Source organism: Lethenteron reissneri, chromosome 27, assembly GCF_015708825.2.
Source record: "Lethenteron reissneri isolate LAM-NWPU_2019-01 chromosome 27, ASM1570882v1, whole genome shotgun sequence".
Lineage (NCBI taxonomy): Eukaryota > Metazoa > Chordata > Hyperoartia > Petromyzontiformes > Petromyzontidae > Lethenteron > Lethenteron reissneri.
In genome coordinates, this window is record NC_083805.1 from 4,540,421 (window position 1) to 4,566,092 (window position 25,672).

The following is a 25,672-nucleotide window of genomic DNA, read 5'->3' on the forward strand; positions in this document are numbered from 1 at the left end:
TAAACTCCCAGGTGTCAATAGAAAAGGATAAGATTATGGTTCGCAAGTCCATGGTGTACGGCGTGAATAGCTCTCGCCTCTGCCCTTGAGAGCGAGCTCCACACGGTGGCGCTGACACTTGCAACAAACCCGCTCAACCAAAGGCGAAAACCCAGAATCTAGAGAGTGCCGAGTTAAAACCGGTTGTAACCGCGAACCGGTTTTGAGAAAATCAAACCGGTTTGAATTAGGCTTGCAACGCGAAAAGCAATTTCCTCCAAACTACCCTCGCGATTAATTGTCAACGATTGATCGCGATTAGATAGATAGACCAATGGACGTAAAAAAAAATTCTGCTGTATATAAAATAATATACCCTTTGGGTCTTTCGGTAAAGTCACGTAGATGGAAAAATAAAAGTTAATGTAGCGGCCTCTAGTGGCAATTGGAGATCATGTAATCATGATACAAGTTTTTGGGTTATACTCTTTAGTTTTTTCGGTAAAGTCACGTAGCTGACCAACTCAATTTAGTTGTTTTATTTTATTTTGCAATCACGAAAACTTCAAATCTTTTTGGGTTATGTCGCGTAAATATAAATGTGTCGTTAAACCCGCCACCACCCGACACAGCCAATTCGGGTGGTGGTGGTGGGTTTAACGACACATTTAAATTCACGCGATCAAACCCAACGACATCTACGACGAATAATATCGGTCGCGAAAGCCTACATGCTAATCGCGTAACCAGTTATAATAAAGTTACACGAAAATAAATCGATTCTAACTCGCATGATCCCAAGCATGTACCGCGAGCTTCACTAATCGACGTTATTAAACATCGCTGGATGGATGAACGAACGAACGGGAGGATGAATGTTCCCACCCCCCCCCCATATACCCAGCTATGGTGTACCCGCAGATGTGAGCCGTGTCAGGCCCCCACACACACACACACACCCCACACACTTTTCCGCGTGTTTCTAAATTTAAAAGGACCGCCAGGGAAACGTCGCCCACGCAGAATTCGCGTCCAGGCACTGGACCGCCTCGAGCTTGCAACATGCGAGCAGGCAGACAAGTTATATAGAAGAAGATTAAGAAAAAGGGGCGATCTTGGCTTGTTGGACACGTTTTACCATTTGTGTAGAACTTTGGGGAAAAGTTTAGTGCTTGGGTCTAAAATTTGATTTAAAGCTTTCGTGACTGCAGGGAATTCATATTCTTGGTTCTTTCGGTAAAGTCACGTAGAAGGGAAATAATAAAATATTAAGATAAAAAATTAAAATTCTCACGACGTTTCGACTGCAACACAAGCAATCATCATCAGGTGTGAAATCCACAGAAAGATAAAAAAAAAAACCTTTATTTTAAATAAGGGATATGCTTGTTTGGAACGTCGCTTGTATATATTTTCGATTTCGGGCAATGCCACTGCTAAATGTGCTCTGTTAGCTGGCTGACAACCCCAGAGGCTCGGAGCGGTGGCACGGTGGTTAAGCGCACTGCGCTAAATAAAGTGAATGAACATCTGAAAACCGCTCCTGCTCCCCAACTGCGGCCAGCCGACACCGACCAGCGTGGTGAAGTATGTCCCCGCGACAAAATGCAAGCAAGCAGAGAACCACGGCGTGGAGAGAAGACCAACAAAACCACAAAATTAACGCCATCAGCTAGCAGTGGATTGACGAAACGCGCCGGGGTCTGTTGGCGTTCATCTCGCGAGGGTGGAGCACGGAACGCCAAGCGATTTGGTTACAATCCGGCGTGTGTAAGGAACTGTATATACTGTTGGAAGGAATGGCATGGAGATTGGACCCATGCCAATATGATGAATTCCTCCGTGACCCCCACCCCTCCCTCTCTCTCCCTATTCACGTATGGGTTTACGTACAACTATTCACCGTTCCCCCGGCTATTCGATATTGAAGAATAGATCGGTTCATTTAAATGCTTCGTTTGTGCGTTTCGTTTGCATTGGGGGTTCCCCCGCCCCCCAATCCGTGCAAGTCTCATTTCGTCGTAGTTTGTAGCCTAAAAAAATCGTAACTCACGAAGTCAAAAATTTGCCGTAAAAAATAAATCCCAACTGCTTCGATGCCCCTCATTGATCGCCTCTTAATCGATTAGTCCAATCATCGTTCGTCAGCATCATAGCACATGCATCGTGAAGAGTTGCTAAGCCCCATGAAGTTTACACGCCGGCTTACACAGGCGACGTGCCCCCTATCAAGCGAGCAGTGTACCCAGCTGCTGCAGACTCGGCGAGCACGCGGAGCGCACGTGGATGCCGACGTGCGTGCGTGTGCGTGTCTTTGTGTGCGTGCGTGTCGTTGTGTGTGTGTCGTTGTGTGCGTGTCTTTGTGTGCGTGCGTGTGTCTGTGTGTGCGTGCGTGTCTTTGTGTGCGTGCGTGTCTTTGTGTGCGTGCGTGTGTCTGTGTGTCTTTGTGCGTGCGTGTCTTTGTGTGCGTGCGTGTCTTTGTGTGCGTGCGTGTGCGTGCGTGTCTTTGTGTGCGTGCGTGTCTGTGTGTGCGTGTCTTTGTGTGTGTGCGTGTCTGTGTGTGCGTGTCTTTGTGTGTGTGCGTGTCTTTGTGTGCGTGCGTGTGCGTGTCTTTGTGTGCGTGTCTGTGTGTGTATTTGTGTGCGTGTCCTTGTGTATGCATGTCTTTGTGTGTGTGCGTGTCTTTGTGTGCGTGCGTGTCTTTGTGTGCGTGTCTTTGTGTGTATTTGTGTGCGTCTCCTTGTGTGTGCATGTCTTTGTGTGTGTGCGTGTCTTTGTGTGCGTGCGTGTCTTTGTGTGCGTGCGTGTCTTTGTGTGTGCATGTCTTTGTGTGTACGTGTGCGTGCGTATGTGTTCATGTACGTGCGTGTCTTTGTGTGTGCGTGTCTTTATGTGTGCGTGTGTGTACGTGTGCGCGTCTTTGTGTGCTTGTGTGTACGTGTGCGAGTGTTTTTGTGTGTACGTGCGCGTCTTTGAGTGGGCACGTGCATATGTGCGCGTTTGCAAGTGTACAATTTGAGTATACCTAGCCTGGCACAATTGCTGTCGTGACGTCACGGCCACGTGGCGGCGACTAGCGCACGTGTGTGTGTGCGCACGTGTGTGTGTGTACAGATTGTACGTGTGCGCGTGTGTGTGTGCGCGCACGTGTGTGTACAGCTTGTGTGTGTATAGCTTGTACGTGTGCGCGTGTGTGTACAGCTTGTGCGTGTGTGTGCGCACGTGTGTGTGTGCGCACGTGTGTGTGTGTACAGCTTGTACGTGTGCACGCGCGTGTGTGTGCGCGCACGTGTGTGTGTGTGCGCGTGTGCACAGCTTGTGCATGCGTGTGTATGTGCGCACGTGTGTGTGTACAGCTTGTGTGCGCGCACGTGTGTGTGCGCACACGCACGTGTGTACGTGTGTGTGTGTGTGTGTGCGCGCACATGTGTGTGTACAGCTTGTGTGTGTGTGTGTGTACAGCTTGTGCGTGCGTGTCTTTTTTTCCCTTCCCGGCGCGCCGTTGCGGGCGAAAGGCACGCGGCGCAGTGTGGATGGTTATGGGGGTGGGGGGGTGGTGGTTGGGGCTTAGTGGGGGGGGGCTGAGTGTGGGGGGGGGAGACTGGGTGTGGGGGGGACTGAGTGTGGGGGGGACTGAGTGTGGGGGGGGGGTGTAGGGGGGAGACTGGGTGTGGGGGGAGACTGAGTGTGGGGGGGACTGAGTGTGGGGGGGGTGTAGGGGGGAGACTGGGTGTGGGGGGAGACTGGGTGTGGGGGGGGACTGAGTGTGGGGGGGGGGAGACTGGGTGTGGGGGGGGGGTTTGGTTGTGTGGGGGGGAGACTGGGTGTGGGGGGGGCTGTGATGCAGCCGGGTCCCACTTCACCTTCCATTACCTCCTCCTCCCCCCACCACCTCCCCGTGACCCCTGCCCCCATGCGGATGGCGGGGGGGGGGTGCACCGCGTGGTTCTGCCTCCGGTCCCATTGGCTACAACTCGCCCCGACCATCACGTCACCGCGTGCCAACAACGCGTCACGTTGTCTGGGGATCGGTGGGGAGGGGAAGCTGCTGGAGTTGGGGGGGGGGCTAGAAGACGGTGGGGGGAGGGGGGTAGATGGAGGACGGGAGGGAGTGATGGAGGGAAGCAGCAGAGCTCATTGTCTGGCTAGGTTAGAAGAGAGAGGGGTGGTTGTGAGCGGTGGGGGGTGGGCTGTGGAGATGTGACAGCCGTCACGAGGGGAATGGAGGGGAGTCGTGTCTGTGTGTGGGGGGGGGGCAGTGATGCAGGCTGGGTTGGCTGGGCCTGGCTGGGGGTGTGGGTGGGCGGGTTGGTTGGTAAGAGAGGGGAGAGACTGAGATTGGGGCGGAGGATCGGGAGACAAGTGGTCGGGGTTGGGGTAGAGCCGAAAGCCGTAAGACGGAATCCCGGAATGGATCATCCCGTTGGCGTCACGCCCGATGATGTCGGTGGAGGAGGGAGGGAGGGGTGGGTGGGGTGGTGGTTAGTGGCCGTGCCACGTGCACGCGAACACGTGAAACGCCGTGGCAGAAGCAGCGGCAGCAACAACAACAGCAGCGGCGGCCGAGGAAGCTACCGCAGTCCCGATGTCTGTCTGCTGTCGGGCGATTCGATGAATGAGACGATTTTTCAATTAAGAGTCGTCGCTTGGAAGACTGTAGCGGCCACTCGTGGCTGGGCTGCACGTGGTCACAAGAAATGGTTTTTACATTAACACGATGAATGGGGATTTGTTTGGGGTTTTTTTTTGGAACATCGATGCGTAACCAAACGCGCGGTTCGATTTTCGAGCGGATTTTTTTGTTCGTCAATGTTCTGGTGAATGATGCGGCCGCTAGTGGCTGCAGATGTGTGCACCACAGTGAACGCAGCGCATTGATTAACATGATTTACTTTCACTTGAAACATGTTTACGGTGACCAGTCGCAGGCTGGTGGCTTTAAATGTGTCTTTAAATAATTGTCTTTAAATAAGTCGTGGCTATATTTACATTTATCCACTCGTCACGCGATTCCCCACGTCCAATTGATAAAAGTTGTGGCAGTGGATTCTAAAACGTATCGAGAGTATACACCATTGGAACCTCCTTTGCCAGTAGCAAAATATGATAATTGTTTTTTACCCTTTTATCTGGCAACAAAACTGACACCTTTTTTTACAAGAAGTCATGATTGCATTGACCACAATACCTGCAGTCGGAATGCAAACAAAAAACATAACTGATAATGTATGCACTGTCTTTGAGTTGTGCGCCTTTTGGCGTCATCTGGTCCAACACCATGTGAGACTAGGCTCTAAAGAAAGCTGTCTCGGGTATGGACCAATCAATTTCAAGGACAGTGCGTACATTATCAGAGTTGTGTTTTTTTTGCATTACGACTGCAGGTATTGTGGTCAATGCAAATATGACTCCTTGTAAAAAAGGTGCCAGTTTTGTCGCCTAATAAAAGGGTTAAAAAATCCATTATCATATCGAGAGTTTGTTCATAATTCATAAGAACCAGGCGAGGGGTTTTCTTCAACACCAAACATAACATTTACATCACTTTAAAAAGTTCACCAGTGTCGTAGGGGTGCCAGCGAGTCGGGTTTGCCATCTGTCAAGAGCTTGACACGCCGAGAGGGGAATCGTGGTGGCGCGCATTGGTTAGGGACACCAGCCATGAACCTGAAACACTTGAGTTCGATTCCCAGCCACGGCTAACATCGGTCACGGAGTGACATCAAAACCCGCTCCCGTTCCTCATCTGCATCGCCCAGCGTGGTGAAATATGGTGAAATATAGCATCTACGACCAAAACGGCTGTACATGCACACAAACTAGGACGGTTGTACCGTTGGTAAGAATCCACCACCGTGCAAAACGACTCGGTTCCTTAAGGCAGTAGTAAATAAGCCTTGCACCAAGGCATCGCCCTCAATAATGAGTAACTCGGCAGAGGTAACGTTACGCTCTCAACGCGCACCAGACCGCTTCTACGCGCGCGCGTGTCCGGACTTGTTTTTTGGCAACACGCGGGGCCAAGTAGGCGTTAGCTCTTTGCTCATGGCTGATTCAGTTCTACAGAAAGTATATAATTAATAATAACAACAATTTACAGTCATGGTATCAATGCGATAGTGGATGAAGCCACCACCCCCCCACACTCCACCCCCACCACGTTTTGTTGGTTATTTGATCATACTTCACGCTGGTTTAGTGCTGCGTGTCGTCCCAGAGTCAGTTCAGATGTCACTTTGCCGAAGCGGTGGTCGGGTTTGCTGGGTTTCATAGCGCAGCGTGCTACAGCTACTGTCGGAGCACTCGACAGCTCCACATCCCGTTATAATCCTCACAATAATAATAATACTACTCTATGAGACATCTCCGTTACCAGTGGCAAAATATAGTAATAGGTTTTTACCCTTTCAACTGGTACAAAAAACTGACACCTTTATACAAGGCATCATGTTTGCAATAACCACAACACAAGCAGTCAAAATGTAAACAAAAAGAAACAACTCTGATGATGATAATGATATGCACTGTTCTTGAAGTTGATTGGTCCACACCCGAGACAGCTTTTCTTAGAGCCTAGTCTCCATTGGTGTTGGACCAGATGACGCCAAAAGGCGTACAACTCAAAGACAGCACACTATCAGAGTATTGAGAGCTCGGGTTAAGCATTTACACTATGACCTCCTTTACCAGTGGCAAAATATAGTAATAGGTTTTTACCCTTTCAACTGGTACAAAAACTGACACCTTTATACAAGGCATCATGTTTGCAATAACCACAACACAAGCAGTCAAAATGTAAACAAAAAGAAACAACTCTGATGATGATAATGATATGCACTGTCCTTGAAGTTGATTGGTCCACACCCGAGACAGCTTTTCTTAGAGCCTAGTCTCCATTGGTGTTGGACCAGATGACGCCAAAAGGCGTACAACTCAAAGACAGCACACTATCAGAGTATTGAGAGCTCGGGTTAAGCATTTACACTATGACCTCCTTTACCAGTGGCAAAATATAGTAATAGGTTTTTACCCTTTCAACTGGTACAAAAACTGACACCTTTATACAAGGCATCATGTTTGCAATAACCACAACACAAGCAGTCAAAATGTAAACAAAAAGAAACAACTCTGATGAGTCAACACCAATGGAGACTAGGCTCTGAGAAAAGCTGTCTCGGGTGTGGACCAATCAACTTCAAGGACAGTGCATATCATTATCATCATCAGAGTTGTTACTTTTTGTTTGCATTTTGACTGCTTGTGTTGTGGTTATTGCAAACATGATGCCTTGTATAAAGGTGTCAGTTTTTGTACCAGTTGAAAGGGTAAACACCTATTACTATAATAATAATACTGTCATGCAATATGCCATGAGCTTATCCAGGAAACCCTGACGAGATGGCCAGGTGACGGCAGTCCGACAAATGATCGATGCTATCGGTCCGTATAGCTTAGAATGTCACCCGCACCATTCAATGTGTGCGTGGTGACGCCAAAGCACTCGTCGTCAATGAAAGTGGCCCAGAATTCAGACGTGGCAGGGACCGTCTTGAAAACTCAGCACGCGACTCGGCGAGGCTCGTCTGGGTAAATACTGCCACACGAATTGGGGGCAAACATGCCACAGTTAGCAGGATTCTGTTGCTGAAAGTAACATTGAGATGCGTGAGACTCAAGATTTTCCGGAGTAAATAAAGAACATCATCATCATCTTGGGTCTTTTGGTAAAGTCACGGAGATAGGTTCAAATAACCTCTTCAAAGAACATATCTACGTCATCAGGATATGACGATTGCTCGTGTTGCGATCGAAACGTAGTCTTTTTTTGTTATTTTGTTAATTTCTTTGAACCTATCTACGTGACTTTACCGAAAGACCCAAGCATATTAATTCCCGCAGTCACGAAAGCTTTTATTCAACATCATCAGCATGCGGTAGTAGCAGTCAACGTGACACTTTTTTACTGATTGGTGGTGGAGAGTTACGACACATTTATAAATAACGCCATCTAAACCCAAAAACGTTGATTATGATTATGAGCAGTATTATTATTGTCATCTGCTGGCGATGATGCGATGCGGAGGTGATCGATCCGGTTGCTCTTCATCACCCTTCACTTCAACACAATCCCGTTTCCGGGGTTTGCGAACCGCCACGTGGAACCGACTCGCACGTGCGATTATCGTGGCCACGGTGGCAAATCTCGCAATAGTGGCACGTGGGGGGGGGGGGGGGGGGTGAGCGACGTGGGGCCGAGCACATGGCGAGATCTGCAGGGGGTTGTGTTGATAGCAGAGGGAGGGATGATGCGAGGGAGGGATGCAGAGACGCAGGGTGGATATTGTAAGGAGGGGGAGGAGGAGATAGTTGGATCGAGGAAGAGATGGATGGAGACAGAGAGGAGGGAGAGCCGGGGGGGGGAGATGTACGTAGTAGGACCGGTTGGGGGTGAGGGGGTGAGTTTCGTGTTTGCTTTTGTTGGGTTGAGAAGGGTGGGGAGTTGCGTGCAGTCGAGGAGGGGGAGGGGAGGAGGCTCGAGGCGGGGCTGAACCCAGACTGGATCCGCGTGCGCGCTCAGTCACCGAGTGAGTGAGGAGTGCGTAGCTGTGGTGGTGGTGGTGGCGGTGTGTGTGCGTGCGTACATTGCACCCGGAGACACGGCCACACAGAGACACCGACAGGGAGCCCTCCCTCCCCTTCCTGCTCGCACCTCCCTGCCGCCGCCGCCGGCACAAAAACGGTGGCTTGCTCGCTCTGCTTTGTCCCTCGCAACCCCCCCACACCCTGTCCTCCCATCGCCACGTCTCTCCTTGCGCTCTCCGCTTCGCTCGTTCGTCAGCAGCGCCTCGTCACATTCTCGCCTCTACCCACCCCGTCTGCCCCGGGGCTAGTTACGCACGGGGAAACATCCCCATCGCATCGTTCATCCTCCACGTCCACGCGCGCCGCCAGTGTTGTGGTTGTGTGCTTGGTGAGCGCCACAGCTCCATTCATCCTCCTCCTTCCACCGTCTCGGCTCCCAGACGCGAGATGGGAATCGAGACACTCCTCGAAGCAGCGCGCTACGTGGAGTGGCAAGCGCAGCGGCGATCCAGAGGTGAGCGACGTGGTGGCTATGGCTTGACCACCGCTCACACTCACGCAACGCTCACACTCACGCACCGCTCATCCGACGCATGCACTCACTGAACGGCACACGCGACAACACGTTCCACCCCGCACGCCAACTTACTCACCCAAGACAAAAGCAAAGATCCCCCGTGTAGCCTCCTAAAGGCTGTTGGAGCAATCGTGAAGAAAAACCCGGTGCCAGCACACGAGGGGCGGTTTGCGTAACCGGCACCACGCTCTGCCTCCATTGTCTCAACACCGCTGACGTTTACGCACAGTACTACGTACTCATTCAAGGCCGAGTCGACCTTAGGGAGGCCCGGGACAGGTTGAGATGTTCGTCGCCGATGTTAGCCGCTGAGCGGGTCTCGAACTCGGGTCGCAGGGGTTCGCTGCGCAGTGCGCTAACCCCGTAGGTAAACTCACACCCGCAGAATGCCGGCAGGGCAAAAAGACACAATGCCCTACAAAGCATGGGTGACCACACGTGGTCTCGTGACGCCATGCGGTATTGTTGCCCACATCCCACGGATGAAGGCACATTGTCACCGTGTCGGCCATGGGGAGGATTGTTTGACTATACTTCTCCACGCTGGTCAATGCGGGTGGTCGGAAGGGGATTTGTTTGGGCGGATGGGGGGGGCGCAGTACAGACAGCCGTGGCCGGGAATCGAACTTGGGATGTCTGGGTTCATAACGCGTTGCACCAGTCGCCGCACGACAGCTCCTCGCACGCACCTGCGATGATCTGTGTATCGTGTGCACGCAGTGTCGGTGACACAAAGGAAATGATGAATTCACCGTTACACCACTGCGTTTTGAGTCACTCTGGTATCACGACACCGCGGGAACGCACGCAAACACTCGTCCAAGCCGCGTACAGGCACACACCCACGCGCACGCACACACACAGAGACACACACACACAGAGACACGCACACACAGAAACACTCACACACACACACAGAAACACGCACACATCCACGCACACACACAGAGACACGCGTACAGGCACACACGCGCCCACGCGCGCATGCGCACGCACACACGCACACAGAGACACACACAGAGACACACGCGCACACACACACAGAGACACACACGCACACAGAGACACGCACACACACACAGAGACACGCGTACAGACACGTCGCGGCCCACAACACGCAGCAGTGACACCCCCTTTTCCGAGCCGTGTCACCGACGCCAGCGGACAGCTTTATATATCCGCACCGCGGGAACACACGATCTGGAAACCAAAACGCAGCAAGCGACCGCTACGATGCGTGTCCCAGGCTCAAGTGCGGCAAAGTCTTCGTGGCACACTGTGTCCCGTGCAACTTCAAACGTGCTAACGATGGCACCCCCCCCCCCCCCTGCCAACCTTCCTCCTCCATCACCATCAACTCCACACTCTTCCCTACCCCCCCACTCATAGCGATCACTCAGTGGGGGGGCTATGAGGAAGTGCACGGGACACGAGTGCGCAAGTCTGAATTTGACGTCCGTTCGCTCGCGTGATTAAATTGTTCGCTCGATATTTTTTGCGGAACGCCGCTGTTACACGGACCGGCTCTAGAGCCACGGTGGATTCTTAAACGTAGTTAAAAAGGCACTGACCACTCGAGTTAAAAACAAGGTACGCCCATCCAAAATACGGTGAACCCAATGTCCCTGCGAAGGCTACCGCGGTATTGCAAGGGCAAAACTTCGGCGCGGAGGTGGGGGGTGGTGGTGGTGGTGGACGTGTGGTGCCAAACGAATTCCACCGGAATAGGCTTCCGGACCTGTCCCCTGCTGACATGAAGCCCCTTGTTGACGCCGATCTGCCCTGGTGAGCGCTGTGCTCAAATAGCACCGGGCCCATCCTCGTTTGAGAAGCGTGACCTGGCTCACCGGGATTACGAAAAACTGGGGCCGAAAACAAAAGTACCGTCCAGCAGCAAAGGGGCCCAAGAAAAATAAAACCCCATTCCAAGCAGGACGTGGAGTCGTCGTTCGCTGGTGGGGGTGCTTATGACCGGTACACAAAGACAAAAGAACCCCCCCGTGTAGCCTTTAATAGACTGTTGGGGCAAGTGCTGTTAGCGAGCACCTATGAAAGGCCGGCACGGCACACGAGGGGGTGAGTGGCCATCACCACGCTGGGCCGCCTTTGTCTCCCAAAATTGGAGACGTTTCAACGTCACACCAGGTGGTGCTGGTTTGAGGCTGAGTCGACCTAGGGGAGGCCCGGCACGGGCTCAAATATTCGACACCGATGTTGGTCGTGAGCGGGACTCCAAACTCGGTGTCGCCGGATTCGTAGCACAGTGCGGCGCTAACCACTGCACCACCGCTCCCCTTGAGCAGTGTACGCGACCCCAGTACACACACACACGTGGACCTCCTGTCACGCGGTTCTATAATTGGCCGGTGGGGTCTTCTTGTTGCTGCTGTTACTCTTCTTCTTGTTGTTGTGTCAACAAATACGCTAGCCATCGTTTCGCCACGTGACTTCTTTTGTCTATGTTTGTGGTGTACGGCAGATTCCGTAACGTGTTCTAGTGTACGACCGACAGAGCGGAGTTGTGAACGTGTTGGCTGTTTGGGGTGCGTGTGTGTACATAGGTGCTCGCTAACAGCACTTGCCATGACAGCCTCTGTGCATGGGATGCACGGGTGGATATTTGCACGTGGAGTGGGAGGGTCAACGGTTCAGCGCACTGCGCTACGAACCCGGCGACCCGAGTTCGATTCCCCGCTCGCGACCAACATCGGTGTCAAATAATCCTCCCCTAGGTCGACTCGGCCTTATATGAGTAGAGTGCCTGGTGCAGTGTACAAACATCGGAATTGGGAAGACAAAGGCGGCCAAGTGCTTGCCCCCACCCCCCCCCAGCTGGTGTCGGCCTTTAAAGATGATGTGCTCGCTGACACCAAATATACGGGACATCTTTTTGTGCGCGCGCACGTGTGTTCGCGCGTGTGTTCACGCGCGTGTTCACACGTGTGTGTTCGCGCGTGTGCACATGTGGCTAAGCGCACTGCGCTACCAACTCGTCGGCCCCTTCTTGGATCGCTTCCCCGGCGACGCACAATCACCCGCATTGTCCACCGGCCGACCACCGGGACCGCATTTGAACCTGGCTCGCTCTCAAAACGCGAGTGGCGCGGATGGTTTTGTGGCGGTAGCGCTGTTACTGCTCGCTGTTAAAAGCCCCCCATAGCCTTATGAGTGGTTAGCAAACAGGGGCGGGCTGGCTGGCTGCCTGGTGGATGGGTGGGTGGGGAGTGACAAAGGCGGCTGGCTGCCCTTGGCGGGGCGTGGTAGGCAGACCCCGCGCCAAGCTACTGCCACGTGGTCGCTACCACCACCACCGCCACGCATCTCGAGCAGACCACGCGAGCATCAAAGGGCTTTGTGTTTTGATTTTGTGTCTTGAGTTTCTGTGCCGCTGGGTGGGTGCGCCCGATCTGTTGAAGGGGACTTGCTTGCCTGTGCTTCTGTGGCCCCATTGTCCGAAACGTCGCCTATTATACACTTTGTACTTTTAAAGGCGGTGTTCTCGATTCGTTTTTTTACTTAAAGGGGGCTCAAGCCGTGCATCGATTCTGATAAAAATTCGCGTGGGAACACTCTGTGGGTGTTCGTCGATTAATAATCATCGATTAATAATGCCTTTTGAGGACGCTAATATCGACAAGCAGCGCCAGTGACAACAAGCGGCGCAACAAAGACACTCATCGATTCTCGAATTTGAATCGGGGAGTTCAATCGCGGCAGCGGAATTACCGGAGTGAATCATTACCACCACCACCTCCCTCCGTCTCACCCCCGACTCGCCATGACGTGTCACCTCGCGACGTAGGGACAGTGGTTCATGGTGTCGTGGTGGTGGTGATGATGGTGATGGTGCGTGTGCGGTGGTGATGATGGTGATGGTGCGTGTGCGGTGGTGATGATGGTGATGGTGCGTGTGCGGTGGTGCGACATTGGTGGTGGTAACACGTGAATGGTGGTTAAGGTGTACATGTGTGGGTGGTGTTGACACGTGGGTAAACATCGCCACTGGGGAGACAAAGGCGGCCGGGGGTGGTGCTTGTCACCCCACCGTGTCGTGTGACGTGCCGGCCTTCATAGGGTGCTACTCGCTAACAGCTATACGGGGGAGGGCTGTCTTTGCCACGTGTGCGATTGCGTTGCGTGTGTAAGTGTTGACACGTGGTTTTACTGGTGATCGTGGAAGTAGTTGGTGGTTGTTGGGTGGTTGTGACACGTGTGTGGATTGGTGGTAATGGTGTTGGGCGGATAGTTTGTGTCACGTGGGTGGGTGGTTGGTAGTGGCAGGGTTGTTGGGGGGGGGGATGACACGCACGTGGGATGGTGGTGATGGTAGTTGCGACACGTGCGTAGTTTGGTAATAATGATAATAAGTCACGGTGACACGTGTCAAGGTTCTGGCTGTCTCGCACGCACACCGCTCACGCGATAGCCTCCTGCTGTCGAGGTCGTCACGGTCAAGTGGCCCCCCAGCAAACAATCTCGAAACTGCGCACTTCCTTAAAGAATGGGGTCGTCCATGGGGGGGCATTAGATACCCTCTTCGTTGTTGTTGTTGTCGTTCTCAGAATATTAATTTACACAGCAGTGTGAGCTAGGCCGATAAAAACGTTCCACAAGTGCTGTACTTAGTAGGGTGGCTTGTACGAGTCTCATCTCTCTCTCTAATCCTCACGGCTAACACCAGTGGCGAGTATCCGAACGGGTTCTGGGCCTCCCCTAGCTCGACTCGGCCTCAAATGAGTACCTGCTGCGCTACTAGGGAGACAAAGGCGGCCGGGCGTGGTTGCTGGCCCCACCCCCCACTACCCTCGTGCACTGTGCCGGCCTTCATAGGTGTTCCAGCTGACAGCACTTGCCCGCAACAATCTGTTGAGGCTATAATTAGGGGGGGGGGGCTTTGTCTTTGTCTCTAATTCTCCACGTGTCCTCCACGCGCGTCGTTTCGAGAGATTTGAGAGCCGAACTCTCGTAGTTTGGGGCCCAGTCTTCTTTGTTTTTCTCTACTCCTCCCCCCCCGTGTATTCTTACTGGCGCTGTTTGAAGATCACTCAAGTATTTTCATGAACAAACAAAGCAACATTTTCTTTGACATAATCTTAGTCATACCTCGTTAACGTTTCAAGCGCTGATTTCACCTTGCTGCCCAAACTATGATTATCTCATCATGGATGCTACATTAATTAACGCTCTATATTACAAAACTTTAATAGTTTATTGGGGTATTTTAACCCCTTGCAAGCGTAAAGCACGTTGAGTCGCACGTGACAATGGAAATCGATATTACACTGGTCAACAAAAAACATTTTTTTCTGGCCTGGACTTTTGCAGCTGTTTTAGACTAATTTCAGGGTGCTGATTCCAAATCTGATCTCAGATTTGCCCTATCACATCTCATTTTTATGCTATCGGCATACCCCATTTTCATTGATTTTACCCGAAATTAACTCTGTCACTTATGATTGCAAGTTGTTGCAAGTCAGGGACTGCTTTAGTGTTAAAATATGGTGCTGTATTTTTAGGATAGTGTGTTTATAATATCATTTTATGTAGATATCCACATTTATTTAATATTTTTCTTCTGCAGTTTTTATTGAAAATGCAATATTTGATACCTCAAAAACCTGATGTGATAGACAAAAACTGATGCCAGATTTGGAATCAGCACCCCAAAATTACATTAAACCCGTTGGAATACCTTATGCCAGAAAAAGTGTGTTGACCAGTGAATTATGCAGTGATATCCCAGATCATCGGTGTGTTCGGCTGTGGTCTAATTGTTATCTGTACATATACTCAGCACTCCCCTCCCCCACCACCTACCCGTCTAAATAATCTGTGACGACTACGCGATGTGAGTTTGCTTACGTTGAAACCCATTAGACATGTCCAGACGTTGCTTGCTGGGGCAATTTATATTAATCCAATAAATGTGCTGCTGATGGACAATAATTGAACACGTCCTTATCTGTGTGTGCGTGTGATTACAAGACGAACTTTCCCCGCGGTATGTTAAAGCAAGCGTGTGTATGTTTGTGCATAATAAGACGTTTTTGGTTCATGTTTGTGACCAGATTTTGTCCAACTCCATTTGAGGCCCCTAGGTACAACTTTGGGGGGGAGTGGCGGGAGGGGGGTGGCGGTCGGGGGTGCGTCTAACTTTCCGGCACATCTTATAATCCGGAGATTAAGGGCGGGTGGGTGTGGGTGGTGGGTTTTTTTTCTGCGTCGAATCTTATTAATGAACATCAAATTCGATGGATGAATTATCTTTAGGGGCTCAGGGAAGATGTCTCACCGCGCGGTGCCCCCAAATGTCTCTGATTGGCTGAAGTCGCCAAGGCCGGGGGCCACCGTGAGCCAATGGGAGACGCGCAGATCCCCTTAGCGACAGACGGCCCCGCCCCCCTGCACGCGCCCACGGCTGACTCGACCGACTTGACTCTCCTACTCTCCACGTTGGAGGAATTGCACGGAGAGAGTGTGTGTCTGCGTGTGTGTATGTGTGTGTCTGTCTGTGTGTGTCTGTGTGTATGTGTGTCTGTGTGTGTGTCTGTGTGTGTCTGTGTGTCTGTCTGTGTGTGTCTGTGTGTATGTGTGTCTGTGTGTGTCTGTGTGTCTCTGTGTGTGTATGTCTGTGTGTGTATGTGTCTGTGTTTGTGTGTGTGTCTATGTGTGTGTCTGTGTGTGTTTGTGTGTGTGTCTGTGTTTGTGTGTCTGTGTGTGTGTCTGTGTGTGTCTCTGTGTGTGTCTGTGTGTGTATGTCTGTGTGTCTGTGTGTGTGTACGTGTGTGTGTCTGTCTGTGCGTGCGTGCGCGCGAACACACACACGCACGTGCTCGCGAGCACGTGCGTGTGTGTGGTGCACGTGCTAGTATGGGGGGGGGGGGTGCATGGGAGAGGCCCTCTTTGTTTTATTTAGCCCGAGTACAGCCGCAGCTATGCGCCCACTGTGCCACGCACGTGTTCACTGCATCCACCACCACCAACAACAACCACCACCACCAACAACAACCACCACCACCACTCGCCCTCCCCAGCCCTGTGTCTGCTCTCAACCCTGGTGGGGTCGATGTTGGTGGTGGTGGGGGCAGGGTGATGAGAGAAGGGGGGCGGGAGAGACGGAGGCCCCAGAGACAGGAGGGAGGGAGAGGCGGGAGAAAGGGCGGCATGTGGATAGATGGAGGGAGAAGGGAGAGAGGGGGGAGAGAGTCTGCAGACGGGGGCATGTGAGGTTTGTGGGAAGGTGGGGGGAGGAGGTGTCTCGGGAAAAGGAGACGCGATGGATGAGACGGAGATCTGCAGGGCGGGAGGAGGGAGAGGTCAGGTCGCAGGGCGTCTCGTCTGTGACTGCCTTGCCCCGTCTGTGTCTACCCCGTCTGTGACTGCCCCGCCTGTGACTGCCTTGCCCCGCCTGTGACTGCCTTGCCCCGTCTGTGACTGCCTTGCCCCGTCTGTGACTGCCTTGCCCCGTCTGTGACTGCCTTGCAACAATCTCATGATCGCGTCGACCGCTTTGCCCCTTGGTGCGCGTGAACGCGGCAGCCAAAGTGCCGCTTCACCGCCTTGAGTCGTGAGACGCGGATGGATGGAGGTGGTGGGGGAGGGTGGTGGTGGTGGGGGGAGGGGGGAGGGATGGAGGTGGTGGGGGGAGGGAGGTGGTGGGGAAGGGGGGAGGGAGGGAGGGATGGAGGTGGTGGGGGGATGGAGGTGGTGGGGGAGGGAGGGGGAGAGGGAGGGATGGAGGTGGTGGGGGAGGGAGGTGGTGGGGAAGGGGGGAGGGAGGGAGGGATGGAGGTGGTGGGGGGATGGAGGTGGTGGGGGAGGGAGGGGGAGAGGGAGGGATGGAGGTGGTGGGGGAGGGAGGGGGAGGGATGGAGGTGGGTGGCGGGGAAGGAGCAGATGTTAGGAGCCACGCCGGGATATCCGTCAATGGTGTGGAGTGGCTGGCGTGATATCACGAGCGATCAACTCCTCTTGTCAACGGATACATATCGATTACAGCCCTTTGTCAATCCACTGCTGGATGAAGTCACGGGGGAATTTATTGACCATACTTCACCACGCTGGTGAGGATGGATGTTCAGGACCAGGAATTGAACTACAGGGACCCTCTGCCACACACACGTGCCACACACACGTACTGTACATGCAAAACACATACACAGTACATGCGCGCGCGCACACGTGCACACACGCACACACACGCACACACGTGCACGATGCAGTGTAACAACGAAGACAATGATCTTCTGTTTCGCCGTACGGACCTTTGGGGCAGCACGTGCTCTTAGCCAGCCACCGATGAAGGCCGGAACGGCACACTAAAAGGGTTGCCCCGCCTTTATCTTCCCAGTACTAGGAGCTGCGCCCCAGGTACTCATTTCAGGCTGAGTCGACCTAGAGGGGAGGCCCCAGGACCGGTTCAAATATTGGTCGTGAGTGGGAACTGAAACTCGAGGTCGCCGCACATTCACATCGCAGAGAGCGGCGTTCGAGTGAGTGGTTGGCGTGAGTTCGATCCCGCGCACGAACAACACAAGTGCCGGGTCTCTCCAAGGTCTACTCGGCCTCAAATGAGTACCTGGTTCGGTGTGTAAACAAAGACGGCCGGGCGTGGTACTGATCACCCAACACCCTCGTGGTGCCGTGCCGGCCTTCGTAGGCGCTCGCGAACAGCAGCACTTGACCCCAAGAGTCTTGTTTTCATTTCACCTTTATTTAACCAGGTAAAAAAAAAACCTCGAGTTTAAAAACCTCTTTTGCAAAAAAATAAACAAACGCACAATACGACATAGTACAATACAAAACATTAAAAACAATTACAATGGTCAATGTCATTTTTTAAAATCAAACGGCGATGCACTCTTCACCAGTTTTAAAATCGTCTGTAATTCATTCCAGGGCAAATGAGCGTGATAGGAAAATAATTGTTTCCCTATTTGAGTCCTTGCCCTAGGAACTGTTGAAGAGAGCACTGGCTAAGAACGAAGGCTGTTGAGGCTATACGGGGGATCCAGTGGCGTATGTTATCAAGGGGCCCGAAATAAAAAAAAACATGAAAAAAATACACACATTTTTTACTTGGATAGTAAAGTCATTGTATTTTTTCATTTGCTATACAGCCAGATAATGCGACAAATCGCTAACCTTAAACACCCAGTCGTTCGTAAAAGTTGAAGGCGGTATAGTACTATAGTGATAGAGCAAGTGCAGAATCACTGAACCGAAATTGATAGCTTGAAAGCATTTAGCGCCAGGCCCTTGGAAGTGCGGGGCCTGTAGCATGTGCTATTTTTGCTACTCGGATAATCCAGCACTGGGGGGGGGGGGGGACCTTTGGCTTTGTGTACACATCAACAAGACCAGTGTTCTTCATTACAAGGCCTGGGGGTGGGGGGGGGGGGCAATGGCGGTGCCTGGTGGCCTTTAATGCGGCCCCTTACAACACGCAAATGTGAAAACACCTCCCATCAGCATGGGAGGTGTGCCGCTGTCAAACCCCGAATGAATGGGTGTCAAATGTGTGGCGGCCCCGTACACTGGTGATGTCTTATCGGCGAAAGTGCCCCCCACTTCTGAAAATGAGTGAAGAACACTGACATACACACACGTGCACCCACGCCACTACACACGCTGCACACGCCAGACTTTCGTGGGCTGTGCGTGAGCCGCCACGTGCATTTAAGTGGCATCCACCACGTGGCGAGGCCGTCCCATCCTGATTGAACCTCGAACGGGCCGTGAGGGTGTGTGGCGATAATATATCGATTCTGATAGCGGATGATTAATCATAATTATAACCTATATTGTATAACAGCGCCTTTCATGTTGAAGCATCTCAAAGCGCCGTAGAGAAACAATACAACTTACATTTCGATTTAAAGCTTTCGTGACTGCAGGGATTCATCTTCTTGGTTCTTTCGGTAAAGTCACGTAGAATGGAAATAATAAAATAATAAAAATAAAATAATTCTCACGACGTTTCGGCCACAACGCAAGCAGCCGTCCTCAGGTGAAGACCAGGTCTGTCTATTATATAAAATGATTTTATTATATTATAATGTTTTATTTTTATTATTTTATTATTTCCATTCTACGTGACTTTACCGAAAGAACCAAGAAGATGAATACAACTTACACTCAAGGGTATAGGTACAATCTAAGCGAAATAGCGGATAAGAACAATATCAATGTGTTGTTGGACGAGCGCACATATGAAGAAGGCCGATGGGGAGGCCCAGGACCGGTTCAGATAGTCGCCACTGGTGTTGATGGCCGTGAGCGGGGAATCGAACTCGGGTCGCCGACATTTCAGTAAAATGAAGAACTTTGATGAAAGCGAATACTAATAATTGGAGAGAAATCCAATCAGACAACTACATAGTGTTTTAACAATCTTAAGTTTGCGGGAGAAAGCCTGTAGTGAGTTATAAGAGGGTGATTTGAAAAGTGAAATAGACTCAGAATCTTGATTTGAAGCTTTCGTGACTGCAGGAATCCATACTCTTTGGTTCTTTCGGTAAAGTCACGTAGGTAGAAAATAAAACAATGCTTTCCCACCTGATGATGGACGCTTGTGTTGCGCCCGAAACGTCGTGATTTATTTTATTTGATATCTACGTGACTTTACTGAAAGAATCAAAGAGTATAGACTCAGAACCTCGAATAGATTTAGCAAGGGGATTCCACAATCGTGCGTCGATTCACGTTGGTAGGGAATCTTTTTCTCTCTCCCAGATTCAGAGACGTTGCCTGCAATGGGTTCACGCGATCCACACATCCAGCTACCAGAGGCTGTTGCATTTGCGGCAGTTGTTATAGACGATCGATAGTTTATGGAATGATGCTCGGCGCAAATCGTTGTGCCGCTAATTGGTAGGTGAATCGTGTGTGTGTGTGCATCCGTGTATTAATGGGGAGCGGTGGCGCAATTGGTTGGTGCACTGCCTTACGATCCCAGCGACCTGAGTTGTGATCCCGGGCCATGCCTGACATCGCTGGTGGCAAGTGACGGTATCTGAACCCATCCTGGCCTAGCGATGAATCTGATCATCATCAGTGATGAGTCCTAATAACGACGAAACCGGGTCTAAGTTTATTGATCTCTCACCGCTACCTGTCAATCGGTCACATTTGCTCAAAATGTATTTTGATGGTCACCCCAAGGACGAGAGGACTTGGGGTGTGTCACTGCGCTGCGAACCTGGCGACCCGGGTTCGATTCCCACTCACAGCAAACACCAGTGACGATTATCTGAACCGGTCCCGGGCCTCTCCTAGGTCGACTCAGCCTCAAATGAGTACCTGGTGCGGTGTGTAAACATCGCCACTGGGGAGACAAAGGGGGCCGGGCGTGGTGCTGGCCACCCACCCCCTCGTGTGCCGTGCCGGCCTTTATAGGTGCTCGCTAACAGCACTTGCCCCTACAGTCTGTGAAGGCTATAGGGGGACCTTTGTCTTTGTTGACGCGTGGGGGAGCGGTGGAGCGGTGGCGCGGTGGTTGGGGCCACTGCGACACGAACCCGGCGACCCGCTCTCGATTCGCCGCTCACGGCCACCGACACCAGTGACGACTTATCCGAACCGGTCACGCACCTCCCTCCATCCCGTTCGACCTTCTTCATCGGTGCGCGGTCGCCCGACAGCACTTGGTACCCAAAAGTCGTCGGCTCAAGGCTACACGGCCGGGGGGGGATCTTTATATTTGTTGGCGCACGTGGTCACCTCCTGCTCCTCCCCGTGCCTTTGTCTCTTGCGTGTCAAGCCTCGCTGCTGCTGCTGCTTCTCAAGCTAACGGATTGAGCAGCTGCCCGATGGACGCTATAACATCGCGAGACTCGGCTAACCGTACAACAAACAGCGCGTTCCTCTACAGCGGCAAAGCCGGGCAGAGCAGAGCCTCCGTCTATCGAGCGTCACCTATTGTTTCGGTGTGTTTGTCTCTGTGTATGTATATATGTACGCGAAGCTTCTTTCGCGCCGTACGTGACCAACCGTGTCAATCGGAGGCGTGCGTGCGACGTTTACTGTAGGAGGGACAAAACCCTTTGAGAGGGGAGTCCAACCCTGGGGAATTGAGCGATGGAATAAATGAGATCGGGTGCGAGGTGCTCGCTAGGTGGTGATGTGGGGGGGGGGGGTGTTAGGATGGTTGGAGATGGTGACTGCGTTGGAGAGGCCCGCATCCCAACAATGATGATTATAAAACACCCGCAAAACTCTAAACAAACCCGCATGGTTGGGACGGACACGTGGTCCAGTCGGCGTGGCCTTTAAACCCCCCCCCCCCACCCCCATACAGGCGTGAGAGCCCGCCCGCAATAAAACAATAGGGGTCATGTGTTCAGTTCACCACGCTGTGGACAGGGAAATGTGCAAGCGAGCCAATGGGTTGTGCTCTGGCTTCTCTTAACCACGTGCTTTTTAAAAGTGCCAAGTCCTCGATCATATTTTTTTAAATCAGTTTTTTTGCTCAGTTCACCACGCTGTGGACAGGGAAATGTGCAAGCGAGCCAATGGGTTGTTATCTGGCTTCTCTTAACCACGTGCTTTTTAAAAGTGCCAAGTCCTCAATCGTATTTTTAAAAATCAGTTTTTTTGGTCAGTTCACGACGCTGTGGACAGGGAAATGTGCAAACGAGCCAAGGGGGTTGTGCTCTGGCTTCTCTTAACCACGTGCTTTTAAAAGTCCCAAGTCCTCGATCGTATTTTTTTGGATAGCGGTGGGGGGGGGGGGAGAGGTGGTGGTCTCCAACACCATTGCCCGTGGTTTAATTCGTCTTCGAGGGATGTAAAGAACTTGCAGGGTCTGCGCCTTCATACCGCGCCCTCGTGAAGAGAAACTCGACGTTCAGGCTCGACCTGCGTCAGAGGAACGCGTTTGCTCGCCGCCGTGCTCCCTCGCTCTCGTATCGTATCGGTGACAATGTTTGAGTGACGTCGTTCTGGACGGTGGTGAGGAAGAGCGGCGAGCGACGAACCCACAACGAATAACTTTTTGCGTGGACGGCTCTCACCCCCCATGTTCATTTTAGCCAGGATAGCCTCGGTGTGTCCCGAGACTCGTTTACCGAGAAGGTCGGAGGTGGGGGGGGGGGGGTCCTGCTACGTACACCGGGTGATGAAAAAAAAACAAGAGGTTTTTTGTTTTACCCTTTCCTGCAAAAAACCAGGAGGTATTAAGATGTTCAAATTCCAAAATAGAAACATTTTGCGAGGAATCAATTCACGCGCTAACCACACACAGTAATGTGTGGTGAACATGCAAACGTGCCAGAAAGGGTAAAAACTTTATTTTTGTTCATACTTTCGATACTGGCAAAAAAAGGTCCCATTACGAGGGGTGCCGAGGGGTTTACCATTTCTGAGCTCAGCCCCCCCGGAATCCCTCCACCCCTCCTCCTCCTCGCACCCCGCCGCACCATCTCTCCACGCACCCTCGGTTGTGAAGAGTGACCCGATTAGCCATTATGTGCCCTGGCTACCTTACGGCGCATGCGTCGTTCCCTTGTTGAACCAAAACTGCCCGCGTGGCCTCACGTGCACGTGTTGGGGGTGTGGGGCCTCTTATGGGGAGCGGTGGCGCAGTGATTAGCGCGCTTGCGCTACGAACCCGGCGGCCAGAGTTTGAGACAACAGATAGCCGAGCCGGTTCTGGGCCTCCCCTGAGTTGGCTCGGCCTTAAAATGTGTACATCGTGCGGTGCGTAAAAACATCAGCACTGGAGGGGGGAGAGACAAATACGGCCGGGCGTGGGGCTGACCACACCTCCTCCCTCGTGCCGGCCTTAATAGGTGCTCGCTGACAGCGCGCACGCTGATTGTGTTTTGTGTGCGGGTATGGGTACACGTGTGTGGCACGTGTGTGCTTGTGTAGGCGTTCACGCGTGGTTTGTTTACGTGATTGGGGAGACAAAGGCGGCTGGGCGAGCTGCTGGCCGCACACTCCCTCCTGTGCAGTGCCGGCCTTCGTAGGTGCTCCTCGCTCAGAGCACTTGCCCCAAACAGTCTGTTAAGGCTACACGGGGGAGCTTTGTCTTTGCGTGACTCGGTGAGTCGTATGACGCCCCCCACGCGTTTCTGCCACTGCGTTGTAAATCTCTCAATCCCTCCCTCCTCCTCCTCCCCCCCGGTGGTGTTTATTAAACAGGGTGGTGGCCATCAACCGAAAGCCACCACTCGGACACAAAGACAAAGGTCCCCCCCTACCCACCGTGTAGCCTTTAAACAGATGGTTTGGGCAAGTGCCTCGCTGTTCCCGATGTTTCACGCACCGCACCTGCGACTCGGTTTAACGCCGTGAGCGGGAATTGAAGTCGGGACTTGCCCCAAAAATGTTTGGGACAAGTCGCCGACCGGGACACACCCGGCTGAAATGAAGCCCTTTATGTGCCACATTCGCCCAACTCCTCTCAGCCTGTGCCCATGCATTGGCTTCTCCAGCCAAACAGAAGCTTCTTGGGCATGCGGCGACCGGGCGTGTGGGTTACGCGACCCTGCCAAACACAGCCTCGGCTGCGGTAGGAGCCCCACTGATGAGACTGTTTTAAAAAAAAAAGTCTTTAAGATCGCTCATTCCACAGCTTTGATCAAACCCAGGGTGGATTGTAAGCTGGTCAGCCCGAAGGTTTGAAGCCACATCCGCATGTCTTTCTCGAAAACGGGTCCACGTTCACGCAAAGCGCGGAGAAGAGATGGGCGAGATTGTGGCCTAAAAGACCGGATGATGTTCTGTTATTGTTGTTGTTGTTGCGTGGAGCTACGAAGCCCCAGCGGCTTGCACGCAGCGTTACGCAGGATAACGCCGCTTAACCGCTTTTGAGTGAGACCTCTCAAGCCTCCCAAGCCCGAGACCGAGCCGCACTAGCGAGGTACAGGAAATCCTCCACCCTCTCCGCAACCACACCATTACTCATTGGTGCGGGGGGGGGGGGTGATGACAGAGTACCCCAGCAGGTACCTTATCGGCCCCACCTATTTGTGGAAATCTCCCCCGCTGTTCAGCAGCAGAGACACGCACGCACACGTGCACGCAAGCACGTAAACACACACAGGTACACAAAGGCACCACCCCCTTCCACCCCTCCCCTATGGCCTTATCAGACTGTTAGGGCAAGTGCTATTAGTGAGCACTTGTGCATACCGTCACTGGCTTCATTCACCGACACATTTTTTGGGGGTTTTGGGGAAGCTGGTGGACTGGAAGCGTAGACGTGACCCATAGCCGGAGTTTTAGCGGGAGGTAAACTCGACGTGGTGTGCTGGGTGCGGAAATATATTCCAGGGCCAACGACCCCACGCAGCCGAAATTAAGCCCTTGCGTAAAACGCATAGCCTCACGAAGGACCCATAGACTAACACTGGACCCATAGACTAATTCAGGACCTATAGACTAACACTGGACCCATAGACTAACACTGGACCCATAAACTACTACAGGACCCATAGACTAGCACAGGTACCCATAGACTAATATAGGGCTCATAGATTTGCAAAGGATCAGGGCTCAATTGCTCACCGAGTATCTAGACTTGAAATCGGCGGCACCTGATTCGTAACCACATCCGTCGCGATGTGTATCCTGGACGTGGCGTGCCGGGTGTGGAAATCTTTTCCGAGGCACAGCGACCCAAACAAATGCGACCGAAGCATAAATGTTTCCATGATCGTGTTCAGCGACAACGGCGAACACCTACGCAGCAGTGTTGATAAAAAAAACGTCGTCATCTATTATTTTTCTACCCACGTGACTTTACCGAAAGACCCAAATAGTATGGATTCCTGCAGTCACGAAAAGCTTTGAATCAAGAGTGTTAATATTATTACGACTACGCCGACGATGTAATTATGATGATGAGGTTGCCTAAATCGGTTGGAACTGCCCAACTGCCCAAGTCATTGGGGCACAATTTTCACGTTTTTGTTTAGTTCATTAAACACAGAACGCCATCGTTCTCCCACCTCTCTCTTTCACACGCGCGGTGATAGATACGGGGATGGTGGTCTCTGTGGGATGTTCTGCGTCCTCCGTGTTTAAAGACGTTGAGATGCCACTCGGTGGGATTGGGGTGGGGGCGTCTCGGCTCCGTTAGCTCACCCCGAGAGGTACAAATACGAACTTTCTTGGGGGAAAACGAACAAAACCTAACACCCCCCTGTCCCCCTGTCAAAGCGATTGTTATTATTTTCCGTGAGAAGTTCCGTCTGACTGCTGTTTGCTAAGAAACGTCGAGGACTATGGTGACACGGGAACGCTGTGTGTTTTCACACGACAACAGCGGGGCTCTTGTAAATAGAAGGGGGGCGGTGGTGGACAAAGCAGGGCCGATGCGTGTGAGCGTGTGAGTGTGAGAGAGTGTGTGAGAGTGCGTGTGTGAGAATGCGTGTGAGTGTGAGTGAGAGCGCGTGTGAGTGAGCGAGAGCGCGTGTGAGTGTGTTAGTGTGCATGTGAGTGTGTGAGAGTGTGAGTGTGTGATAGCCCGTGAGAGTGTGTGACAGTGCGTGTGTGAGAGTGTGTGAGAGAGTGTGAGAGTGTGGC

The 25,672-nt window shown here is 52.3% G+C and overlaps 1 protein-coding gene across 1 annotated transcript in view; it reads left to right on the top strand.

Moving 5' to 3' along the window:
* Positions 1-8,509: 8,509 nt before the first annotated feature.
* The window catches only part of LOC133348409 (max-binding protein MNT-like), a 56,513-nt gene continuing 39,350 nt past the window's right edge, over positions 8,510-25,672 (top strand). Inside the window, exon 1 of the mRNA XM_061561201.1 lies at positions 8,510-9,076. Within this exon, the coding sequence (XP_061417185.1) occupies positions 9,010-9,076 (67 nt within the window). The 5' untranslated portion in view covers positions 8,510-9,009. The remainder of the gene's footprint in view (positions 9,077-25,672) is intronic.